The sequence below is a fragment of the Pezoporus wallicus genome, unplaced genomic scaffold (assembly GCF_028554395.1).
Source record: "Pezoporus wallicus isolate ANWC-B61680 ecotype Strahan unplaced genomic scaffold, APGP_CSIRO_Pwel_v1 contig_6732, whole genome shotgun sequence".
NCBI lineage: Eukaryota > Metazoa > Chordata > Aves > Psittaciformes > Psittacidae > Pezoporus > Pezoporus wallicus.
In genome coordinates this window covers 3,695,340-3,718,560 of record NW_026638638.1, presented here as the reverse complement: position 1 = coordinate 3,718,560, position 23,221 = coordinate 3,695,340, and the positions used below count along the sequence as shown (strand labels likewise).

The 23,221-nt window shown below is 39.2% G+C and overlaps 2 protein-coding genes across 3 annotated transcripts in view; one reads left to right on the top strand and one right to left on the bottom strand.

Moving 5' to 3' along the window:
- Positions 1-959, bottom strand: part of PDE11A (phosphodiesterase 11A) — a 141,920-nt gene extending 140,961 nt beyond the window's left edge. The window contains exon 1 of the mRNA XM_057411660.1: positions 794-959. Within this exon, the coding sequence (XP_057267643.1) occupies positions 794-955 (162 nt within the window). The 5' untranslated portion in view covers positions 956-959. The remainder of the gene's footprint in view (positions 1-793) is intronic.
- A 4,116-nt stretch (positions 960-5,075) lies between these two features.
- On the top strand, positions 5,076-19,218 carry RBM45 (RNA binding motif protein 45). 2 transcript variants are annotated; one of them, XM_057411683.1, is made up of 10 exons: positions 5,076-5,463; positions 7,014-7,136; positions 7,265-7,391; positions 8,831-8,941; positions 9,254-9,430; positions 10,314-10,443; positions 11,702-11,798; positions 12,175-12,338; positions 13,583-13,778; positions 17,985-19,218. In XM_057411683.1, the coding sequence occupies exons 1-9, from the start codon at positions 5,185-5,187 to the stop codon at positions 13,773-13,775; spliced, it is 1,401 nt and encodes a 466-aa protein (XP_057267666.1). In that variant the 5' UTR covers positions 5,076-5,184; the 3' UTR covers positions 13,776-13,778; positions 17,985-19,218. The 2 variants fall into 2 exon arrangements, with proteins under 2 accessions (XP_057267666.1, XP_057267665.1); XM_057411682.1 differs by having other exon boundaries at positions 12,172-12,338.
- The last annotated feature ends 4,003 nt before the right edge of the window (positions 19,219-23,221 follow it).

Genomic DNA, 23,221 nt, shown 5'->3' with positions numbered 1-23,221 from the left:
GATTTCGATGTCACTTAGTTGGCTTTCTTTTAAAAACTTGTACTAACACCTGTATGATTTGTTCACTAAATTGTTAATGAGAAAAAATACTTAACATATGCTGACATTTTTTTTTTTGTGTGAAGGAAGTCCTAGTATAAAGTGAATGTCACAAAATATTTCCTAGAAATCACAGAATAACAAAGAAGTCAGCCAGTTCTAAAGTACCTTAGCAACCAGGAAAAAAACCAAACAAATGAAACCAAAACCAAACAGGACTGTAATTGTAATTAATAGATTGATTCAAATAATATAATTTATATTCAAATAATATAAAATAAAAATAATGAAACAGACACAGAATTACTCTCCACTTTATATATTCCACTGCTTTTCAAGACTGTCTGCATGAAAAACACAAGAAAAGGCACAGCTTACTAGTAGGTGATGGTATTTAGCCAAGTGCTCTGAGCAGAAAAACCGCAGCACACCACGGTGCCAGTAGAGGGTAGTGACCAGCAGACAGAATCTGAAAGCACTCTCAAGAAATAGAAATGGAAATTTGCCCATTGATATTACAAAATTCTGGGAAAGCTATATACCTTCTGACCTGGTGTGCTGAATAATGGTAAAATTTCTTTTCAACATAGGGACCTAGGATTTTTGTTTCTGAAATTATAGCTCAGATTCATCTGCAGTAATATAAAGCAGGCAGTTTTAATTCCTTGTGAGGCTTTCTATTGTACTTCTAAAGAAAGCCTTTTTCGTATATGTCCCCTCCATCACTGCACCTTATCCATGTCACCTATTTTACGTTTTGTCTTGTTCGCTTCTGAATAAGAAAATCCTTCAGCTTGTCCTGTTTGGTGGCCAAATACACCGCAGTGGTTTGGTCCCTTCTTGTGCTTTCCACCTTTTTCAACTGTGTGGCACTGAGAACATTTCTGCATAAAGATCTTTTTGCCTTTTTCAACATCACCCATTTTGACCTATACAGAATATTTTAAATAAATAAAAATTTGAACAAATAAGTTCACTGGTTTTGGTCACATTTATCATCTTCTTCTATGGTTTTATAAACTATTTCTGTTTTGCATGACAATCAAAATGTGTCTCAAAGACTGTTAAGCTGCATGATTTCTTAACATGATCTGGTTATTAACAGTCATGAATTAATTTCTTTTTAAGTTATCCAATTTACCATTAGGAAAAAGCACCATGGGGTTTTTGCTGCACCTCAGAATTTGTTACAGACTTTGTTCTTATCTTTGGAAGTTGATGTAGGTTTAAGTTCCCCAATTGCTCTTCTAGACCTACTTCTATGGTAAATGTAAAGGTCAATGTACTTTTGTCTAGAAGAGTGATATAAAAGACAGCAACCTCTCAGGATTTCCCTGTGCTACCTGGAACGTCTCCACAACTTTAGAATTCAACTCCTCCACCGCCTGACAGGACACGTTGGCGATAATGGGAATTTCCAGTAGCAACGGCCCCAGCAACGGGAGAAGGTGACTGCGAGGCTGCCCTCGGGCCCGCGTCTGCCAGGGAACGAAGGAGAGCCGAGCACCTTTCGGCCTTCGGAGGGCAGGAAATGCCAGCCCGCGCCACGCCAGACCAGGCCAGCCCGCGCCTCCGCTGCTTCGGAACACCGGCCACCCCTCCTAAGCCTGCGGGCTCCCCGGCACACAGCAAGTGTCATCAGAGCGACACCCAATCGCAGAGAGGGCAACTCAGCAGATTCTCTCCTGATTGGTGCGTTGCAGGCCCAAGGGGCGGGACTAAGCATCCCGCCCTTCCGTCGTGCGGCGACGGGAGGCGTGGGGTGTCGCTGTGCTAACGGCCCTAGTGGGCGCGGGCGGCAGCATAGTGTTATGGCGCCTCAGGCAATGCCGCCTTCTGTGCGCAGGCTCTCGCCACGCCGAAAAGCTCGCTTTTCAATCTGAGAAGGACTATGGCCCGTCATGCCTCCACTCTTAAGTGCAAGGGAAAAATGGTGTCAGAAGATGGGGAAAAACGAGTGCGAAGTTTGGTGTTGGAACAGACATGGCCTTCCAGCCCTAAAACAGTGCTCTGGCTGTGCTGGGTTGTGAGACAAGGAGGCACAAAACCACAAAATGTAATCAGTTCTAAGTAACGTTAAGTTTGGCTTTGTAATGGAAAATAACTGAGGTGCTTGAAGGTCATTGACACAGTTTCAGATCCTTAGGACCTTAGTACAAAAAGTGTAAGAAAAACAGAATAGAAAAACGGGACCTAGGGATGGGGAATATCTGGGACTAGCAGATGTCCAGGATGGAAGTAGTTAGACTGGTAAGTAGAAGGACAGGATTATTGCTGTGTCTGTAATGTAATTAAGTTGGTGCTTCAAAGACTGCCAGAAGTTACGAAGATTGTTGGAAGAAGTAGATGACTCTCAAAGACCACCACCACATTTTTATATGCATGCGGGAAACTTTCTGGAAAATGATGTAATCCATACGCAGCCTCGTGAATATGTACGTATGCCCAGTGACTACATAAGGATGGCCTGTATAGCAATACAGTGATACACATTAGGAGGAGCTATCCCCTGTGTCTCCTGGTGCTACAATAAAGAATGCCTGCTTGTCAACTTGAAAACTTTATTGGCAAGTTTGTTCCAGGGGTTTTCTTCAAATCAGTTGTAATCTTGCTTTGCTCAAAAGGCTTCCCAATGGTGTGCAAAGAAAGAGATTTTCTGAAATACTCCTTTACATGGAACCAAACTCAACCACTATATCCAAAGTATGTTCATCTAAAATACTCATCGACCTTCTATGCTACACTCCCAAACAGGACACCATTTAACCCCCACAAAAATGCCACTTCCAAGTCTACTGCAAGGACTGTGCTGTGCTCAGAGAACTGCCTCATCCAGGTCATCAGATTGCTAGAGCCTGCCTCCGTGAAACTTCACTGATACGAACTTGACAACTACATCTGTGTGAAGTAGAGCAGGGACTTACGCATATTTAATTTGCTTGTGGAAAATAACAGCAAGAACGTGCACACCTCAATTCTCTGATTTTTTCACTTAACCCCATTGTGCAACAGGAGGTGTTGGTCCGTTATGATCCCAGTAAGAACTGCACTTAGACTCAGTGAAGTATCTACAATGCTATTTTTTTATGTTATAGGAAGAGAATAGTATAATCTCACACCCTTTTAGATGGTGGAAGTCCCCAGTGGCATAGCACTGAGGGAGCCTCCAGTTCACACACAGCACGCTGTGCAGACCACTTCCATAGTAGATATTCTCCCTTTCTGGCCTTTCAAGCTTTGTACGATTTCCTTACATGGAAAAAACTCTAACATTTCTACAGCCCCCAAAAAAATGATGCTCTCATGAGACCTTCTTGCCGTGCTGTTAGAGGAAAGGCTGAGCAGGATGTGCAGTGGCCAGTACCAAGCCAGGACTGCCTGCAGGCTCCTCTGTAATGATGAGCCAGCTGAGTTTCTCTGGGGGCTGAGGGATGCATGCAGCATGGCACAGCCTATAGCTGCAGCACAGCCGAGCAATGCCTCAGCCTGCGCCTGCCCAGGGTAACTTCGCTGTGGATCTCTTGATGCACAGTGGCCAGGGTCACTACAACCCTAGGGCACTGGCAGCTCCTGTGTTCAGCTGAAGAATTACTTATTTTTGAATCTGGCTATCAAAGAAGGGATGAAATTTATAATAATATTTCATTCTTCACATTTATTAGGTGTGGTTTTATTTTCCTACAGATAGCTATTTTTTCCTGGGTATTTTTTTGTTTTGTTTCCTATGAAATACATCAAATTCCCTGGGGTTCTGTAACTTGAGATCCCCTCTCAGGTGCCCCCTGAAATACCTCTGTACCCCAAGGTCCATGTTAAGCCATGCTGTTGTCCATAGAAGCAAAATGGTTTATTCAAAGAGGAACTCTATGACATTAGTGCTGTTTCAGAGGAGGTTGGTCACCGTGTAGTGTAGTGAATTACTGGTTGAAGAAGGCCCTTTAAAAATAAATAAATTATTGCAACAGAAGTACATTAGGAAAATATTGATACATAGAATACAAAACTGGGAGGAGTGGTCAATACATTAAACAGTCATGCTGCCATCGAGATGGACGCCACAGGCTGGAAGAACAGTCTGACAGGAGCATCAAGAAGGAAGTCCAGGAGTCTGCGCTTGGGGAGGAACAACACCATGCACCACTATATGCTGGGAGGTGATCTGCTGAAAGCAGCTTTGCAAAAAAGGACTTGGGCATTGTGGTGGACGCTAAGGTGAATGTGAACCAGCAATGCGCCCTTGTGGCAAATAAGGCCACTGGTATCCTGAGCTGTGTGAGGAACAGTGTCATCAGCAGGGCAAGGAAGGTGACCCTTTCCTTCTCAGAACTGGTGAGGCCACATTTGGAGTACTGTGTCCAGCTGTGGGCTTCCTAATACAAGAGAGGCATGGATGTATGGACATACTGGGGAGAGTCCTGTGAAGGGCTGCAAAGGTGATTAAGGGACTGGAGCATTTCTCATGTGAAGAAAGGCAGAGAGTGGAACTGTTTAGCCCAATATATATAAATAGCTAAAGGGAGAGAACAAAGAAGATGGATCCAGACAGCTCTCAGATGTGCCCAGTAACAGCACCAGAGGCAATGGGCACACACTGAAACGCAGGAGGTTCCATCTGAACGTCAAGAAAAACCTTACAGAGTGAGGGTGACTGAGCACTGGCACGGGTGGCCCACAAACGTTGTGAAGTCTCCCTCCTTGGAGACATTCGAAAGCAGCCCGGACATGGCCCAGGGCAGCCCCTCCGAGCAGGGGGCTGGCCCCCTTATCTCCACCCCGTTCGGTGGCTCTGCGACACCGTCGCGGCTGGGCGCTGCCGAGGGAGAGGGGAAAGGCCGTGAGTGCCTGTCCTCGGCACCAACCCTCGATTTGCTTCTGCTTAGTCCTTCACACCCGCCCGCTGCCCCTCCCGGGAGCAGCTGCCTAGCTCCTCCAGGCAGGACACGCCGATGTCCCAGGAAGGCGCCTGAGAAACCCCACCCGCCGCAGGCGAGGCCACCTCCCTCAACTAGGCCTTGGAGGCGGGAGAGGCGCGGCTAGAGACGAGAAGGAGGAGGAAGCGGAAGAAGTTGTTTCCCCGGCGGAAAAGCGTTGCGGCCGTCCCCCGCCGGCCTCTGGGAAAAGCTGGCAGCCCCCAGCAGCCCCGCTATGGAGGAGAGCAGCGGTTGCCGCCTGTCCGCTGAGTGCCTCGACGAGCCGCCCAACAGCCGCGTGTTTGTGGTGCTGAGCAAGGACACCGGGGAGGCGCTGATTCGGGAGCGCTTCGCCCCCTTTGGGGACATCCAGAACATCTGGCTTCTGCGGGACAAGCGCACCAATGAGTCCCGCGGCATCGCCTTCATCAAGTACGCCCGCAGCTCGCAGGCCTGCCGGGCTATGGAGGAGATGCACGGCCGTAGTCTGGCCCCCGACACCAAGCCCATCAAGGTACCGCGCCGCCCGAATCCTGCTGGGGAGAGGGACTGGGGGTGAGCGACCGGGGCCTGGCAGGGCGCCCCCTTCCCAGGGTGGCGGCCTCGGAGGGCCGCAGGACTCTGCCGCTCTGCCCAAGCTTGTTGCTGGAATGTAGTGTTGGCCTACATGGGGAAATGGGAACCCCGTCGGCCAGGAGCGGGCTGCGGGGACAGCGGTGGTGGATGCCTGGCTGAAGCTATTCTCCTTGTTGGGAACAGGCAGCGAACCGCCACCGAGCACGGCAGACCCGCTTCTGTGGTCTGCTCTCCGCGTGTAATGCTGGTGCGGTGCCGTCGTCCTTCTGGGTCAGGTGCGGGGCGGGTTCGGGGGTTGCGGCCTTGGCGGTGCTCTTCAGGAGCTGCGGTGCGTTTCACCCTCGAATGCCGTTCCCACGCGGGGCGTAACCTGCCACAGGCCTGGAGAAAAGACAGCACCCGGAAACTGTTTTGTTTGGTTGATTTACCCTTGAGAAAGTCTCTCAAATACACCGGTGTATTTGAAGTGTTGCAAGCAAGATCGGTGTGGGTGGATAAATACAACTGCCTTTACAAGGATATTTTATGTTGGTCTTGTAGCTTCTCTACAGTTTTTTCAAAGCAATTATAGTGTGTTTGTTTTTTTTTTAATGGAACTCTGCCTCTTTGAATTGTTTTCATATGCCCCAAGATATGAATAACTTTGAACAGTGGAAGAAGATCCCACATATTTCATTTGAAAATGCAGTCGAGTCAGTAAAATCTTTTCTGAAGAACTTGCTATTAGAAGCCAAAAAATCGGAGTTGTATTCCTTCCTCCCCTGTGTGGCTATTAGAAAAGTAATTTGAGAGCTGTGTGAAACCAGTTGCTGCTTTTGCATAAGAGGCTTGCTTTGAATGTTGCTTGTATTTTCCTTATTCAGTTATTTTGTGGTTTTTTTTTTCTGTTGTTTGATTGGGTGGTTTTCTTTTTTTTTTTTCTTTTTATTTTGTTGTTGTTTGGTTGGTTGTTTTTTTTTCCTGGTTGTCTTCAGCTGTGCACATCTGAGGTGAAATTTGTTTCAGTAATTAAAAAGTATTTTTAACAGTTACAGATGTGAGAAGTTATGATCCTTCATAGAGCACTAGACCCTCAGACTTCAGCCCAGTTGAGCAGTGAACTGCAGTGGCAAGGTTGTAATAAGTTGCTAGGCTTTTTTGTTTGTTTGCTTATTTTCTTAGGACTGCTGTACTAGGCCTGCTGCAGTAATACATTTTTTATTACCTCACATGTGACTGGTGATATTGACAGTGCTGCTGAATCAGGCTTTGGTATTGATAATTCTGCATGATTCCCAGTGAGAAATCCTGCTGGCCTTTGTGCTGTTCAGGAAACCATTTGGGGTGTATTATATATGCTGATCTTTTGTCACAGATGCATCTATGATCGGAGATAATCTCTTTTTTCCATGTTGGGAAAGCTAGCTTTTGTGTAAGATGCAAAGTCTTATTTAAACAATTTTTCTTGCTTGCTGATATGTAATTATGTCTATGTAATTATTTCATTAGGTATTTATTGCGCAGTCAAGAGCTTCTGGAAGCCACCGAGATGTTGAAGATGAGGAGCTTACACGAATCTTTGTTATGATACCTAAATCCTACACAGAGGAAGATCTGCGAGAGAAGTTTAAGGTACTACTTTGCTATTTGTTAATTGCTTCTCTAAATTGCCTTTGTCTTAATTTATCAGAAGGGCTTAACAGATGGAGCTTAATGCATTTTCAAATGTTGTAAATTAATACACTTTTTAATTGTTCTAGATGTATGGCGACATTGAGTATTGCAGCATTATTAAAAACAAGACTACTGGAGAAAGTAAAGGTTTGGGCTATGTGAGGTATTTAAAACCGTCGCAAGCTGCTCTAGCAATTGAAGAGTGTGATCGAAGTAAGAATCTGAATTCTTTCAAGTTTTTCACAAGAAGCGTGTATTGTCATTAATGTACATTTCATTTTTAGTTTTGTTTGTAGGTAAATTATTTGTTGTAAACCCATCTTGACACAGTTATATTGCAAATAAAAAGTAGTATTGGTTGAGAACAGCCACTTGGTTACATTCTTGCAAGACCAAACTGTAAGAGGGATCAGTGAAAGGAGTTTGGAAAATGGATACAGAGTTTTCTTTCATGCGTTATTATAATGTAGGCTTCATACACGGGACAGCCTCATTTTAATGTGTCCCTGGGAGTATGCATTTTAATCAAATGTATTTGATAAAAAATGAATTTGCATATAAAATGTAGTCTATAATCCGTGGACATCTTGTTGTGATTCCATTTATTTAAGAACAAATTCATCCTAATTGGAGTTTTTGTTTTTTTTTTAATTTAATATCATGATTAATCTGTTACAGAATGAAAGACTTTGTATGCTTTATAACCAGCCATCTGTCATTTATGCTTTAGCACCAAAAAGGTGTTAATGAATTTTAGTGATTTTTGGTGAAAGGCCACCAAGGTGGTAAGGGGCTGAAGCACATGGATTATGAGGAGAGACGGGGGAACTTATCCAGGAGAAACAAGGCTTTGGGGGAAACCTAACTGCAGCCTTCCAGATCAACCTCCTGTTCAGTGTTTTCTTAATCAAAATATGCAGTGACTTGGCATGTGCATGTGCATATGTTTGCTCTCTCCTTTCCCCCCAAATATACATGGTTCCACATCATATATATCATAAGTGGTTCTACAAAGATTGTATTTGTGGCAATTCTCATGTGGGACTATGAGTCTGAGATTACTTAGCAGTTAAATTCTATTTCCTTTTTTGCTGTGACATTAAAATTGATTTGGTTGATAGCCTGAGAGTAATACCTGTTTATTTTGTAAAAACAAACATAGATCAGTGCATATATACATAGACTGCTGTTACAGTACCTAAGTTCAGGTGACTGCCTTTGGAGCATCTCTGAATCCTGACAGGCATCACAGAAGCTGAAGTTGGACTTTGGAGGTCACCTTGCCTAATCCCTGTGCTCAGGCAGGGCCACTTGGACACCATGGTTGCCCAAGACCATGTCCAGACACCTTTTGAATATCTCCAAGGATGGAGGTTCCTCATCTCTGAGCACCCTGTGACAGTGCTCAGTCACACCAAGTAGGCTCTGTTGTACTTAACTTAGAATTAATCTAGTTACATGCGGAAGTTGTTAACTTTGGCACAATTATCATGGCAGATTTTGAGTTACAGATTAGTTATTTTCCTAAAGCCAGCACTTACTGGGATTTCTGAATAATGTGTTTCTAAGTATATGGTACTTGGAGAATGTGGATCTGGTCAGGTAATTCAGATGTGCTAAAGTGTTGCTATATGTGTGGTTGTTCCTTTCAGGCTACAGGGCCATTTTGGCTGAACCTAAAAATAAGTCGTCCGAGTCTCTTGAACACGATTATTATAGTAATAATACAAGGCAAGAGCCAAGAGGAAATACACTTTCATTTTGTAAGTCACAATTTTTACACTAAAAATGATTTGTGGTCTTGAGTGTGGTCACAAAATGAGAATGCATTTTGCAATAAGGGAAGGTTGTGTCAGCATTTATATAGTAAATCGGATGTTGGGTTTAGAAACGAGCCAGACATTTCGTTTTCTATGTTTTTATGGTTTGCTCTAGTTGGTCACTTATTTTGTGACCTGTGGTGGATAAATAAACATATTACCTTTAGTATATAATTGGCTATGAAATGAAGGCATGCTAGTGTGATGACTCAAATTATTCATTTTTTGTTTATTTATTAAATGTTGATTCTTGAGGTGGGCACCCAGAGTTTTGTTGCTTTGAAAAAGAGTGCAGAATTCAAGAGTCAGTCTCCAAACGTCTGTCAGTGGTATCACGGCTTCCCTTTATCCAAGAGCAGCTGTTTGCCCTCTTTGATCTAGTTCCAGGACTGGAATATTGTGATGTTCAGAGAGATCCTCATACCAACAGTGGTAAGTAAAAGTCCAAAAATGTCTTTTTCTTTCTGTTAAGGGAATTGCTTTTAGTTGTACTTCAGTTCATTTGTATTGCAAGATACAGTACAGTTGTTGGAAAGAATGTTTTATGTATCAGTGGTTGCTGCTATTGCTGATGCATAATCCCAGAAATACAGTTTTGTTTGAACCCCTGTTTACAGAAAGCCTTCAATACCTTTGTTTTTGGATGATAGAATCTCAAGAAGGACAGAATCAAACCCATGTGAAGTGTTTTGTGGTTACATTAAGTTAATAGTTTGAGGCCAAATAAATGGAGAAAATGTTTCAAAATATTAGATGTATAGTTTAAATGTTTTTCTAAACAGATCATTTGAGTTTTCCTCTTGAGAGAGGTGTGTGTCTGTGTAGAAGCTGACATGAATAACCTGGTTTAAAATAAATCCAAAACAAATCATGTTTTGTCGTGGAAGGATTGTTTTTGTTTCGGTCTTATTGTTTTGCTGTTGCTGAGAAGAATGTGGAAGATATCTCTTTGCAAGACACTTGAAATTAAATTGATTCACAGAATTAAAATGTAAAATTAAAAATTGTTGATAGGATAATTGCATTTTAAAATGAAACTCTATATGCCTTTGTCCCTAACTTGGGGGTAGGGAAGAAGATAAGTTTTTGCTTGTGTTGCTTTATTACCAGCTTTCCAAGTTAGCATAATTATTGCTGCTTTGTCACTGAAGTTTTCTTTATGAATACTACTGATTAATGTAGTGTGTGGTAAAAGACTTAAGAATTTTGTATCTTCCATGGCTAATGTGCAGTTTAATCATATTGCGTTGTATGAGTGTAGTTTGTCCTTAAGATTTACAAATATCATACTGGAACTGTGTACACTGTATTTTAGGGTACGCTGTGATTCAGTACAGTACCGCTGCATCAGCTATATATGCCAAGTATAAATTGCATGGGTTTGAGTATCCTCCTGGAAATCGATTAACTGTCCTTTTCCTAGAAGATGGGAGTGATAGCTCAGAGTAAGTACCAATACATAGAGATACAAAGTTGTAAGTTGTGTTCTGGAGAGCAAAATTTAAAATAAACACACAATTTTTTAATTTAAGAACCAACAGCAGTGTTTCATACTTATAGGTAGTATTTTCTGAAATATAGGTGGTTTTGTTTTGTTTCTTTGGTTTTGTCTTCTAATGATGTAGAATAAGCCTTTGAAACGTACCAGTTTTTGATAAAGAAAGGATTAAACTATGTATTTTTAAGATAGATTGTAAAACGTATTTTGCAAGAATTTTTATAAATGTCTGTAATATGTAACAAGGCTGGAATGTGTTTTTTGATGAGGCTTTTGTGTTAAAAACGAGATTCATGTGCTTGATCTCTTGTTCATGCTTGCAGTACTGGAAACAGTAGCCTTGTGAAGCACATATGTAGAGTAGAACTGTTGGGTGCTGAGGATCTATCAGAGCCAACTGTGTGGGCATAGTCATGTTTTACTTTGACTGTCTCTAATCTGTTCCTGTGATTTATATGCCCTTTAAAAGTAGGTACACTGCTGCAGTGAATGTTTTGTCCAAGTTTCATCCTAAAGGAATCTAGTTTGTCAAACTTACTCTGCGATATGAATGAGGACAGTAAGGAGGGACAAAGGGGAGATTCACTTTAGAAGTACATGTCTAATCTAAACAAAAATAAATATTTATTGCAGCCTTCATTCTTCAGTAATTACTACTGTTTCATGGCCCTACAACATAGGCTGTGAACCTATGCAAAAAGGGCGATCTTCCTTATTCCGTGTCAGAGGAAAGAAAAATCACTGGAAAATGAGTGCTGGAAGTAAACTTCCTGTGATAATATTCTGACTTACGAATTGAATCTCTGTACTTTTTATGGAAACAGGTGAAACTTTCCTGTCCCTTCTGCCTTTTAGGTTCCTTTCACAAAATGTAGTGGGCTCTGGAGAGTGTGTTTTGTTTTTTTTTTTTCCTTTTGTTTCCCTCCCTTCTTCTCACCCAGGCATTTAAAAAAGCAAGGAAGAGTTTTGTATCACTTTACGTAGAAGTGTGTGTTTTCAGTGAGTTGCAGGTAGTGTGTATGCTTTCAAGTCATGTCTAGAGTGTCATGAAAGCCTGGTTTGACTTTTTTTCTCTATCTGCATGATTTTATAGATTTCCAGAAATACTTCTGGATGCCCATTAAAACTTGTTTTCTCTTGCTGAATTGAAGAGTACTGTAATTTAGCTCACTCTTTAAATAGTTTATTATCACTTCTGCTTGCAGCCTCATCAGAAAAATGGCAACACAGCTGGTAACAGCACATGTGTCATCAGTGTTGCGGAATAACAATGCAGTTGTTCAGCAATATAGGACACCTCCTGTAAGTTAATATAATGGATACTGTTCATATTCTTCTGAATTGCTGTAAGAAACTTCAGCGGTGTCAGTACAGATCACTGCTCACAGTCTTCTGTAACTGTTTTAGATGCTACCTTTAAGATGTACCTTTAGATGCTGCTGTTTAAGATGTACCTTTTATTCCCTGTAAAGGTGTCTGACATCACTTGGATTTATTGAGCAATATAATGAAATAACCAAAGTAAAGAAATTGAGATCAGAACTGGTAGAGCCCGCTTGTGTCCTGTGATTTGGAGAAAAAAAAGATTGTAATAGGGCAAAATAACTTCCCTGCTCCTCTCTGCCCCCCTCCCCCATCAGTTAATTTATACTTGCATTTTTTCTACCTTTTTCAGCAGGCATTTGGGGGAACTTGTGGCTCACAGTTACTTCAGCCCCAAACAGATGCCATACTTCCACCACCCAAAAAAAAAGTTCCACCTGACACTTCTGTGAAGGAAAGGCTTTTCATACTTTTTCATCCCCATCCTTTACCTATAAATGTATTGGAGGATGTGTTCTGGTAAGAATCCATTTACAAATAAGTGTTCTCTAATAAAAAAAAACAAACATGAAAGTAAGTGTTGAAAGTAAAAAAGCTTTTCACCATGAAAACTTCCAGAAAAGAGTGCACAGTGGTCAGTAACTAATAAATGATCGATAGGTAACAGTTGCTTTTTGAAACAGATGTGTAATGGAATTCACTGTGAAGCATAGATGCAATATTATCAGTACAGTAGCTTTATCATTGGTTAATAATATTAATTAATAATCTGAAGTAAATTGTCTCTATTTTTTTTTTTTACTAAAAAATGTAGTACTTTCCTTTCTCACAGCCTAACTTATTTGGCCTTTTCTTGTACGTATTTCTCTAAGGAATTTAAGTATTTTGATAGATTTCCATAGTAACTTAGTCGAGTAAGTATGGGGAGGTATTTTTTCTGATCTATCCTGAGACATTTTAATGGTTTGCATCTTGACACTGTTACAACTGTCCTTCTGTGCTACCTCCCTATGAGGACCAAAGACTTCAGAGACAACTTTTGCCATCTTTAAAACAGATCCATAGTTTAACTGTTCACCAGTATTTTGTATGATTTATTTTTAGTATGCTGTTGAAAAAAAAAGACATTTCCTTCTTCTAATAGCTGGCATTTTCAATAACTCTTGGAAAGCAAAAATATTTTTGAAGCACCAGGGGAGGAAAAGAAAGAGGAAATTCCTGTCCCGGAATCTCCTGAGGACTCGGAAATCTGGGTTTTTCCATAACGCTTTGGCGCTTGCTTTCCGAGTCATTTCACTGAGACTTTTTCTAAGATTAATAACAACTGAGCAAGTTCATTTAAATGAGAAACAAGTTCAGCCTTTAAATTATCTTCTACTTTGTGTATGTGTGTTCTTGTTGTCTTGGTTTTGTGGGATTTTTTGAGTGCCATTTAGTCTTTGGGGAGTATGGTATTGATTAGCTTTACGTATTCTTTTAAATAAGTGAGAAATCACTGGTGCTTGTGGTTCTATTGTAATATTCCATAGAAAACACTGCCTATGAAATTTAGGTTTTATTTCTATTCCTGGCTGTAATTCTAGGAAAAGGAATATGAAAACTGGGAGGATTGGAAGAAGGCAGCACAAGAAAATATGAAAATACAGTTTTTGCAGCCACGAAATCATACATACTTCGGATTGGTTAATAGGTATTTATGTTGCAGGAAAACCTGGAAAACCTGTAAATTATCTTTTTCTTTCATTTTTCTTTTCCCCACCCAGTCGTTTTGGACAGTTGATAAAAGTTTACCTTGTGGCTGGAAAAAATGTGGCCTATGCAAAATTTGCAGACAGAGCAAGTGCCAGTGATGCCATAACTGCATTGCATGGGAAGATTGTGAATGGTGTCAGGCTTAAAGTAAGGTTGGCAGACTCGCCTTCAGAAGAATCTAACAAACGTCAGAGAACTTACTGAGAGGTGAGTAACCAGTCTGAGCTGTTAATTAAACTGAAGTTCAATTATTTGAAATAGTGATAGGTAAAGTATTCTGAAGCTAGATATGAACTTGTAATGATAAACTTTATTTTTAGCTAACAGCTTGAAATTTAATTTGTGATATGTATGAATACATATATGTATATATGGAGGTGTGTATGCTTACATATGCACATGTACATTTTAGTAGAAGTCTATTTTTATAATTTTTAAACAAATATGAACCAGTGGATTAACATCAATCTGGATGTTCATAGAAATACTTTCTGTACATAAGAGTATCAGTTAACATTGGGAAAAAAAAATAAACAATAGAACTGAGCACAGCTTGTGTGTGTCTTTCTTTCATTAAAGAAATGCTCTTACACTGGTGTTGGATAAAGATGCAGAATTCAGCCCTTGAAGGGCAGAGTAGGAAAGGGGTAGATAAAAAAAGGACATGGGAAGGTTGCCAGGTGAAAATGAAGGTTTTGGATATTTGAGGCATCTGGATTCTCAGAAATCAGGTGTAGCTAGAATATGTGATAGTGAAGAAAATACTGCCGAGCTTCTTGTGGAGGGATTGAGGTTATGTTTAAAATAATTAGTTTGAGAATTTACTAATTGATGCTTATGGCATGTGAAAGCTGGCTGAGCACCTACAGAGGTTTTATAGACTTCAGGGACCAAAATTCATGTGTTCTTTAAAACTTTGGTTTGATTCAAATAATGTTTAAAAAATAATAATAATTAAAAAAAATTAGAACTATTACCAAAAGAGAACTATAGTTGGGGGAGGAAAGGCTGAGCCCTGTTTTCTACAAAATAACTCCTGTTATATTACTGTACCTCCCAAATAATTTCATTAGCCATATTATCTTTTCAGGCGATGTGCAGTTTTTGTTTAACTCACTCCAAAAACATCACATGAAATCCTTACTCTTCTGGCATCAATATTTTTCCTTCTAAGCTTTATTCCTTGTATCTTTCTCTGTGTAGAGACTCCTTATGATCCAGGACTTGCAAAGATCTGCAAAGATTTTGCCCAGAGTGTGTTTTTCATGTTGTTCATTTGATAAGCAGCAGTTACTAAAGCTGTCCTTAGTCTTACATACAACTTGCTTTTAAAAAGAATGGTTTTCTATAATTCTTTTTCTGAACTGAATTGTAGCTAAAACTAATCTGAAACTTTTTTTTTCCCGTCATTAGCTCTGGTAAATGCAATTTTAAGTAACTTGTACACATGCTCTTACCTTTGTGCAGAGCTTTTGTTTGTTTTTAATGTGACTTACTTCCAGTAATAAAAGGCCAGCTTCTTTGTCACTACCAGGGAAAACTGATGTAAAGTGTAATGTAATGTCAGGTCTGTCTTGACCACTTGTTACTAGAAAAGCGTAGATGCAATATGCATCCAAAACTAGAAAGGTAATTTATCCTCACTTATTCTTTTTTTGGTTTTAAGAAAGATAAGAGTGAGAAGACTGGGAGGTTCTCTTCTGATTGTCAGCGTAAACGATGTTTTATTTTTCATTTTTCAATTCACACGTGTGTGTACACACATACACAAGAACCCATTTTTCTAGTGTGTTTGTTTGTTTTTTTTTTTTTTTGGAGAAGATTCTTCGGAGTCTGCAGGTGACAAAAGGTGCAGTTGGTCCAAAATTGCGTTTTCAAAAGGCTAAAACTCACATATGTTTCAAATAATGTATATACCTATTATTGACTATTTAGAAATATGAACTCCCTTATAAGGTAAGGGTAAGATGTACCTGTTTGCTCTTGTGCCATTTTACCTAATTAGAGAACTGGAGAAATAAGGTTGTATTTCACGAATAATCTGCAAAACTACAACAGAGCACTTTGTCCTTTCCTAGGTTGTTGCATTTCTGTAAACTTAAATTATAAGGAGTACTATTTTTAGTTTGTTCAAAAGCAGATGTCCCAAATCTCTTTTGGACAGATTACTTGTAATTCTCGTACAAATGACTGCTGAATTCTGGTACAAATGACTGCTGAATATTTCCCTTCTGATTAGCCTTTCATCTGCTGTCTCTGTGCAATAACACAGGTAGAAGAGCTTTCTAAATTTACTGTGTTCTATCTTGTTACATCCTGTACATAAAGTTCCCAATTCTGGGTCTCTAGCAGGTTGTCTTAGGATCTATTTCTTCTTAGAACAGAAAGACAAAATTACTTGCTGTCTTACAGTCTTTTAGCCAGTTTCAGAAATTAAGATGAAATGGTCCTTAAAAAGAAAGATTCCATCGTGCTCCTTTTCAAAGGGCTTGTGTGGCTCTGCATTGGACCGGCAGACCTTCCAGTTTTGATGTAGTTTAGAGGCTTACGTTTTGCTTTCAATTAAAAGCTTTAAATTGTGTATGTGAAGGGGGATGGAATTCCCTCTACCTTCGAAATAGTACCAGTGAGTTTTCACTGAAGGAAGTCATTGTCTCTTAAAAAACAGGAAAATCCTTTCTTAAGTCCTATAGTATTGCTTGCTATCTCTAACAAGGTGACTGGATTTCTGCAGTAGTCCTTTCTGTAGAAGGTTCTCTGATTAAAATCCATGCTAAGGTCTGTGAAAGCAGTAAAATCTATGTGAGAATAAATTTAATTCAATTGACTAATTTTTAATTGAAATATTTATAATTTCAGTGCAGCTTTTATCTGAATTTTTTATTTCCCCCGTATTTTCTCTTATGTAAATCATCTTAATGTAATTTACATAATTGTTTCTTAAGTATTTTATGAATAATACCGATAATACTCTTGTAATGTAAACTTCTGATCATAACAACAGTCTCATCTTACAATAACCTGATTATCAGGAGAATTTTAATACATGTTTGTTAATTCTAATTTTAAACTAATCTGTCTAATAAATTTTGCATGCTCTGGCTCTTCTGCAAGTCAATGAAACTTCAGTTGTTTATATGAGTAGTTAAAAGTAGCAGAGAAATGATGTAAATACAGACCAATAGCAAACATTCTTTTAACTACTTTTAAGTTCTAATGTAAATTTTTTTGAGGAACGAGGTTCTCCGCTCATGCTAAGTAAGTATTTGTGGTTGAAATAAGAATTCTAAATAATCTTGTTTGAGTTAGTATAGGCTTGAGAAGACAGCTACATTGTTTATTTCTAGGCGGTTGCTAAAAGCAGAAGCTATCTTAATGTTCTTGGTGTTGACCAGCTTGTGCTTTCTACTCAGGTTTTTGCATTGCTTTGAGTATTTAGTGAGAACCTCACTGCAGTTGTCTGGTGCCTGTTGTGTAAATTACATCACTCAAATAGAAGAGGAAGGAAAAAAATTGGTATCTGTCAGAAGAATATATTGTGGAATTCTGATTTACTTCTATTGCAACCTAATAGTTCTATTTAAATACCCCTCCCCTCCAAAAAGCAAACAAAACAATAACAACAAAAAAGCAAACACCCCAAAGCTTTCAAGTAGTCCTTGGAAAGTAGAGCTTCTAATTTAGCACTACATTAGAAATGCAAAACACAGATTGTCTAGGGCAGGATTCTGTGGCTGTCTATAGTCATTGCTAATTTACTTTAACACACAGCAGATGGATTCATTGCCTTTTTCCCCTTCTGATAATGTTTGGTACTGAAAATTTTATTCTGTCATGAAATACTTTTTTGGTGTCTTTTATTATCCCTGCCCTGAAAAAGTCCTGTATCACTGATCTGATTTGCATTCTTTTTTTTTGTTTGTTTTTTTAGCTAAAACTTTATTGAAATTCTGAAGTTTAACATGTATACCTATAGTGATTTACTTATGTCCAAAACTGTTTCAAAAAGTAATTCTGTCATAGTTGAAATATACTCCAGAATTAAAAGATACATTTTTATAAATATAAAAATATATTTAAATATTATATTTGTTATAGTAATTTTTACATATGTATTATATATTTGTTATATATTGTTATATATATTTTATATAATTTGTTATTATAATTGTTAATTCAAAATAATTTTGAATTAACAGCATACTGCAGGAAAGTAGCTGGCTTTCACATACTGCTAAGCAAAGGAGGTACTTGTTTAAAAGCTAGAGAAGTGTATATAAAATGTTCATATTCTTCTAAAGATATTAAAAGTCTTATATGCTGTAACATTTATGTTTTATAGTGATGTATTTTAAAATAAAAACAGGTATGTTGCTTTTTGATACTATTTTTGTACTTGTGTTTTTTCTGCAGAAACTAAATAATGACATGACCCCCAGCTAGCTGACTGACTGACTGGAAACGTGACTAGACATGGTTCCTGTGGACAGTTGGACAGTGACAGCTTTTTTGTTTTGTTTCTTAGTTGATTTCTCTCTATATATACGTTGTACTTCCTGATATTGATTATGAAAACATGCAGTTCTGAAAACTATCTAGGCTTTAAAAATTGTAAGCTGGTTGTTGTTCTTGTAGTAGCCTATAATCTTGTATTACAGAAATATCTTTCTTTTGTTTATAACTAAATTTCTCCTCTAAGATGGAAATTACAATGAATGGAGTCAGCATTTTTTGGCTTGACTGGTTAGTGATTCAGATAACTGTTAGAAGACATTTTAACAGCCTCAAGCTGCACGAGCGGAGGTTTAGATTGGGTATTAGGAAAAATTTCTTCACAGAGAGGGTAATCAGACATTGGAACAGGCTGCCCAGGGCAGTGATGGAATCACTGTCCCTGGAAGTGTTCAAAGACCGTGCAAATGAGGTCCTCAGTGATACGGGTTAATGATGGTCTTGTCAGTCCTGGAGTAAAGGTTGGACTTGATGATCTTGGAGGTCTTTTCCAGCCTACTCGATTCTATGAAAACATTCCTCATGACTCAAATTGCATCAAAAACTGAAGTACAGCAGTAAATTCAAAGAAAATGAAATAACTGTTTCAAAAAACCTGAAACCTGCTAGTGAACCTGACAGCATTAAGCTAAATTTAAGAAAATAGCTGTAATCAAGGAAAAGATTCAAGTATACTTAAATATTTTGTTGATTTGGGCCAAAAGTATTTATTATGCATTGCATGCTGTTAATGAAGAGGACATTTGAGTGTGGGTCAGACTTCCAGAACTGCTTACATTTATTCTTTATTATTCTGAGGTCTTCTGATTACACCTGTACAGAAAGTACAGAGTCTAGGGGTGTGTTTTTGTTTTGAGGGGTTGGGTTTGGTTTTCTTTGTCACCAGCTTTTTACTTTTCTTTTTTTAAGAAACTTTCAGTACATACGCTGTTTATGTAAGGATTGGACCATTCAGTATTTCGGCAGGATGAAGAGGATTTCAGCATTGATGAAGTGTAAATGAAGGTTGCTCGAATAAGTATTTGCACAGATAACTTTCAAATGCCAAACACTTTTCTCTGTATTCCTGAATACTACTTGTTGAATTAAAAATATCCTGATTATTAAAATAATTTATATGGATAAAATTGATAAATTCTAGTTGAATGCATACTAGCGGATAAGCATGCTCTTGGGTGCATCCTGCTTCCTACCATCTCCTGTCCTGGTTCTTTGATCACTGGTGTGGGAAGAGTGGAGCATCCTGCAACTTCCTCTGGCTCTGAGTACCTCCAGAAGGACTTCCTTCCAAGAAATCCCCAGCTGGCAGGAAGACAGGGTTTGTCAGCATTGTTAGGTTCATTTGGCCTCAGATTCCCTTGCCAGGAGGGAGATTGCTGCTGTCAGGAGGGTTGGGGAGAAAGTTTTTCATGTGTACTGTGCAGCTGCTCAGTCAGCAGTCCTTGCAGCCTCCTTTCTGGTAGCTGACTTTCCCAGTCTCAGTAGTGAATGTGAGGGAGCACAGCACTTTGTAATTAGTGGGTTTTGTCTTATGTCTCTTTATTCATCTAAGCTATGTTTTTTACCTACAACAGATGGCTTCCTTTTCTTGATTTATTTTTCAAAGAGAAGGATGAAATGAGAAGGTATTAGGAAATACCTCCAGCCCTAAGTAGCTGAAAGCTGCGGTTGAAACTTTAATTTTCTCCATTATTTTCCAGCAGGAAAAGACATGTACCCTTTAAAGCAACACCCCTCATTGGAGTTTGGGGGATGGAAAAAAGGAGCAGAGAGGCTGATGCAATCTTTTACAGGGGAAGATACAGTTACTTAAAAATTTACAAATTTAACATTCAGTGATTTATATCTGCTAGGTTACAAACCCAAATTAGCCATCTAGTAATGTCATGTGACTTTACCTACTATGAAATTAATGCAGTTAGGATAATAGTTACATGCAGCAACATAATGTTTCTTATGGAGCAAATACTTTACAGCATTTGATAAATTGGTCTCTAAGGTACAGCCACGTTCAACTAGTTTTTCTTTATTTCCTTCTCGTTATGAAAAGTATCGGTAAAAATATTTGCATTAGAGAGGGTATATAAAATAAGCACCATCACTATAATTGGTTCAGAAGTTTAAAATGACAGAAACTGTATATTAAAAAAAACCCCAGCTTTTGTTAAAAAAATACTAGAACTCAAATGCTCAAATGTGAGGAAGTTGCAGAATAAAGGTTGCCTAAGAAACCTTTTGTTTCTCTCCATTCCCCTAATATGTGCTATGATGCAGTCTTTGATGACTCACCAGCAGCTTTTTTCCCCTAGAGCAGTTGTTTCATTCAGCACAAAGAATGAAATTGAATCAGGGCTGCATGGTTAAAGCAGCTTAATTTGCTATCGATGTTAGAAATTACATAATGAACAAAACAGGTTTAGGGTTGAACCTGAAGAGTTGGATTTTGTCTCCAAAGATCATTCGTGAGGAGGGATTGCCATTTCTCTGGGATTCTCTGGGATTCCCTGGGAAAAGTGCTGTGTTTCTGTGAGGGTTTGGGTGGTGCTTTTTTTTTTTTTTTTGTTGGTGTTTTCCTCCCCCACCCCTCCTTGTTCTCATTATATATTTTGAGTAGAATTTGGAGCTTTCCTATATTTGCTCAGAGGAAGTAATTCTGACCAGATTGCCATAGATGCAGCACCTCTGTAGTGTTAACTGTCCAGTGTCCATGTGCAGTGAATCCAGTATTTTTAGAAAGCATTGGTCCTACTCTGCAAACATGAGAGACACTATGCTTGTATAGTGGGTCTGACACATACAGCTGAATGTGTATGGTGCAGTGTGCCTGCATGTTAGGAGTAAGCTAAAACACAGCCTGCAAAGGGTGAGGATCTGTGCCAGCACAAGCATCTTGTCAGTGTATGTGCAGTACAGGTAGTGCTTTAAAGTATAGGATAATGGTGGGCATGTTATTCGGGTACCAGTTGAAATGCCAAGAATCTCTGTATGGTCATTTGAAAAAAGAAAAACTTCTAATTGACGTGTTTGAATGGGCCTTTTTGAGTATCTGCCATGTCAAGATCCCCAGTCTAATACGGCACTGAAGGTGAATACCTGTGTGTTCTAGGTGGCACTCAAAAATGAAGTGACTGATGTCAGAGCTTGGCCATCCAAGATGGGAAAGAAGAATCATGCAAGAATGACCCTAACAGCTCCTTGAAGGAGCACTCAACACACACTGTATGTTAAAAGATACCCTTTACAACTTGTAGTGATGTTACCAAGTAGACAGAACAGTGCCATGTGCTAATTGTTCTCAACCCTGTTTTTATTACTGTGTGTCTGAAACAGTGGGCCACTGCACTCCCCTGGGCATGGAAGATAAGTGCTCTGCGTGTAGTCCTGCTTTGAGCTACATAGCTCTCTTTGCTTGATCAGAGGAGAATCAGGCTAGAAAAGTAATTTTCCCATTTTCAGTACTAGGACTTCAAAATACCCTTAGAAGCAACTCTGCAAGCAGTCAGTATTTTTCCCTTTTAGTTGTTGAATCAGTCTGTTGGTGACTCACAGAGAGTCATTTGTGCTGTTCTTTTTTTTCAGAAGATCTTTAGAAGCAAATTCATTATTGCTTTCCTTAGAGTTCAGTGTATTTCCCCAAAGCATTGATATGCAAGTCTTCTTTAGCTAAACACCAGTTTGTGTAAATACAAATATTTTAGATAATAAATTTAGATATTTTAAAGTCCTCCAGCATTTTTGTTTGGATATGATATTCATTACTCCCTGTTTAAATTGTTATACAGCATTACTAGTAAGTGGCATGGTGCTTTCCTAGGTCATTTCAATCCGAAGTAAAAACTGTCTTCTGTGAGGATGAGCATTAGGTTCCTGTACTGGAAAAAAACCTGTCACTTATATTCCTTTTGCTGGTTGTTAGTGAATTGTCCAAAACTATAGGGTTATTTATGTGTTGTTCTACTGTGTTAGCGCTTTAATGGTGGTAAGTAGAATTTAGTATGCTTAAGTGACTTGGATTTCAGCTGTGTTCATCAGCCACAGTTTCTCTTGGCATTGAATGGGGCTTTTGTACCTTTTGGAAATGAGATTTCATAAATTATGCTAATTGATGTCCAGTAGGAATTATTTTATCCATTTATTGAGTCATAACTGCTTGGTCAGCAGAGGAAGCTTTGGTTTGTGTAGCTAGAGAAAGATACTAATTTGCTTATGTTGATCAGAAGTACCTTAAGGTAGACATTCAGGCATTAAGTGATAAATGGCATTCTCAAGAGGTCTGTGCATTCTGAATGTGGACTGTGAGTTGGTGATTTCAGTAAACTCCCCTCACTGGGTCTTGGGCCTGCTACGTGAGACCTTTCTCTTTGGTGATATAAACCACTACTGGAGTACTTTACATGGGAGCAGAGCCAGGTATGCAGTGCACAGTGGAATTTGATTTTGCATCCTTCCTCCTTTCTTCCTGTTAATCGTCTATTTTCTGACCCAGGGTACTCTGTCATGCTATCTTTGGAGACAGAGCAGAAATGACATCTAATGTCTGCAATGTCAGGCACCTCCACTCTTTCAATTACTGTAGAAGTAAGTGAGAGAAGGAGGAATAATCATATGAATGAGGAATCTGAAAACAGCATATAATTATGTTCACAGCTTCAGTTCAGGAAAACTACTCATTTCATACTGTCTCCACACCATTTTTCTAAGTGATTTTCAAAACTTCCTCTGTTTACTTGTTAAATATTGACTTAAAACTTTGTCAAAGATTGTGCTCAAGTGTTTCACAGAATTTCATATTTGAACTGTGCTTGTACTGGTGAATTTCCTCCAAAACAAACCAGAGAGGGAGAAAAAGGAGGGTTAGTGATTTATCATTATAGCAAAGGGCGATACCGGCGCCTGGAGCGTTGTGAGGCAATTCCCTGTGTTCCAGCAGAGGTCACTGGTCTACTGGATGTGCAGATGGGTGCTGCAGCTGCAAGTTAATGCTTTTGAAAATCTTAACCCACTCCTAAGGTAATCAACCTGTATATAGCATTGCTTAACCGAAAAGTTGTGGGCTTGGGTTTTTTGTTTGTTTTATTTCCCACAGGTAGAGAATTATCTCAAGTTATATCAATATCAAACACATTCAAAATATTTTT

What these genes read in the sequence shown, in the direction of transcription:
- RBM45 (XM_057411682.1), top strand. Translation starts at nt 5,185, where the DNA reads ATGGAGGAGAGCAGCGGTTGCCGCCTGTCCGCTGAGTGCCTCGACGAG. An exon ending in AATTGAAGAGTGTGATCGAA is followed by an intron (nt 7,392 to 8,830) that starts GTAAGAATCTGA and finishes TGTTCCTTTCAG; the next exon opens with GCTACAGGGCCATTTTGGCT. An exon ending in AGATCCTCATACCAACAGTG is followed by an intron (nt 9,431 to 10,313) that starts GTAAGTAAAAGT and finishes ACTGTATTTTAG; the next exon opens with GGTACGCTGTGATTCAGTAC.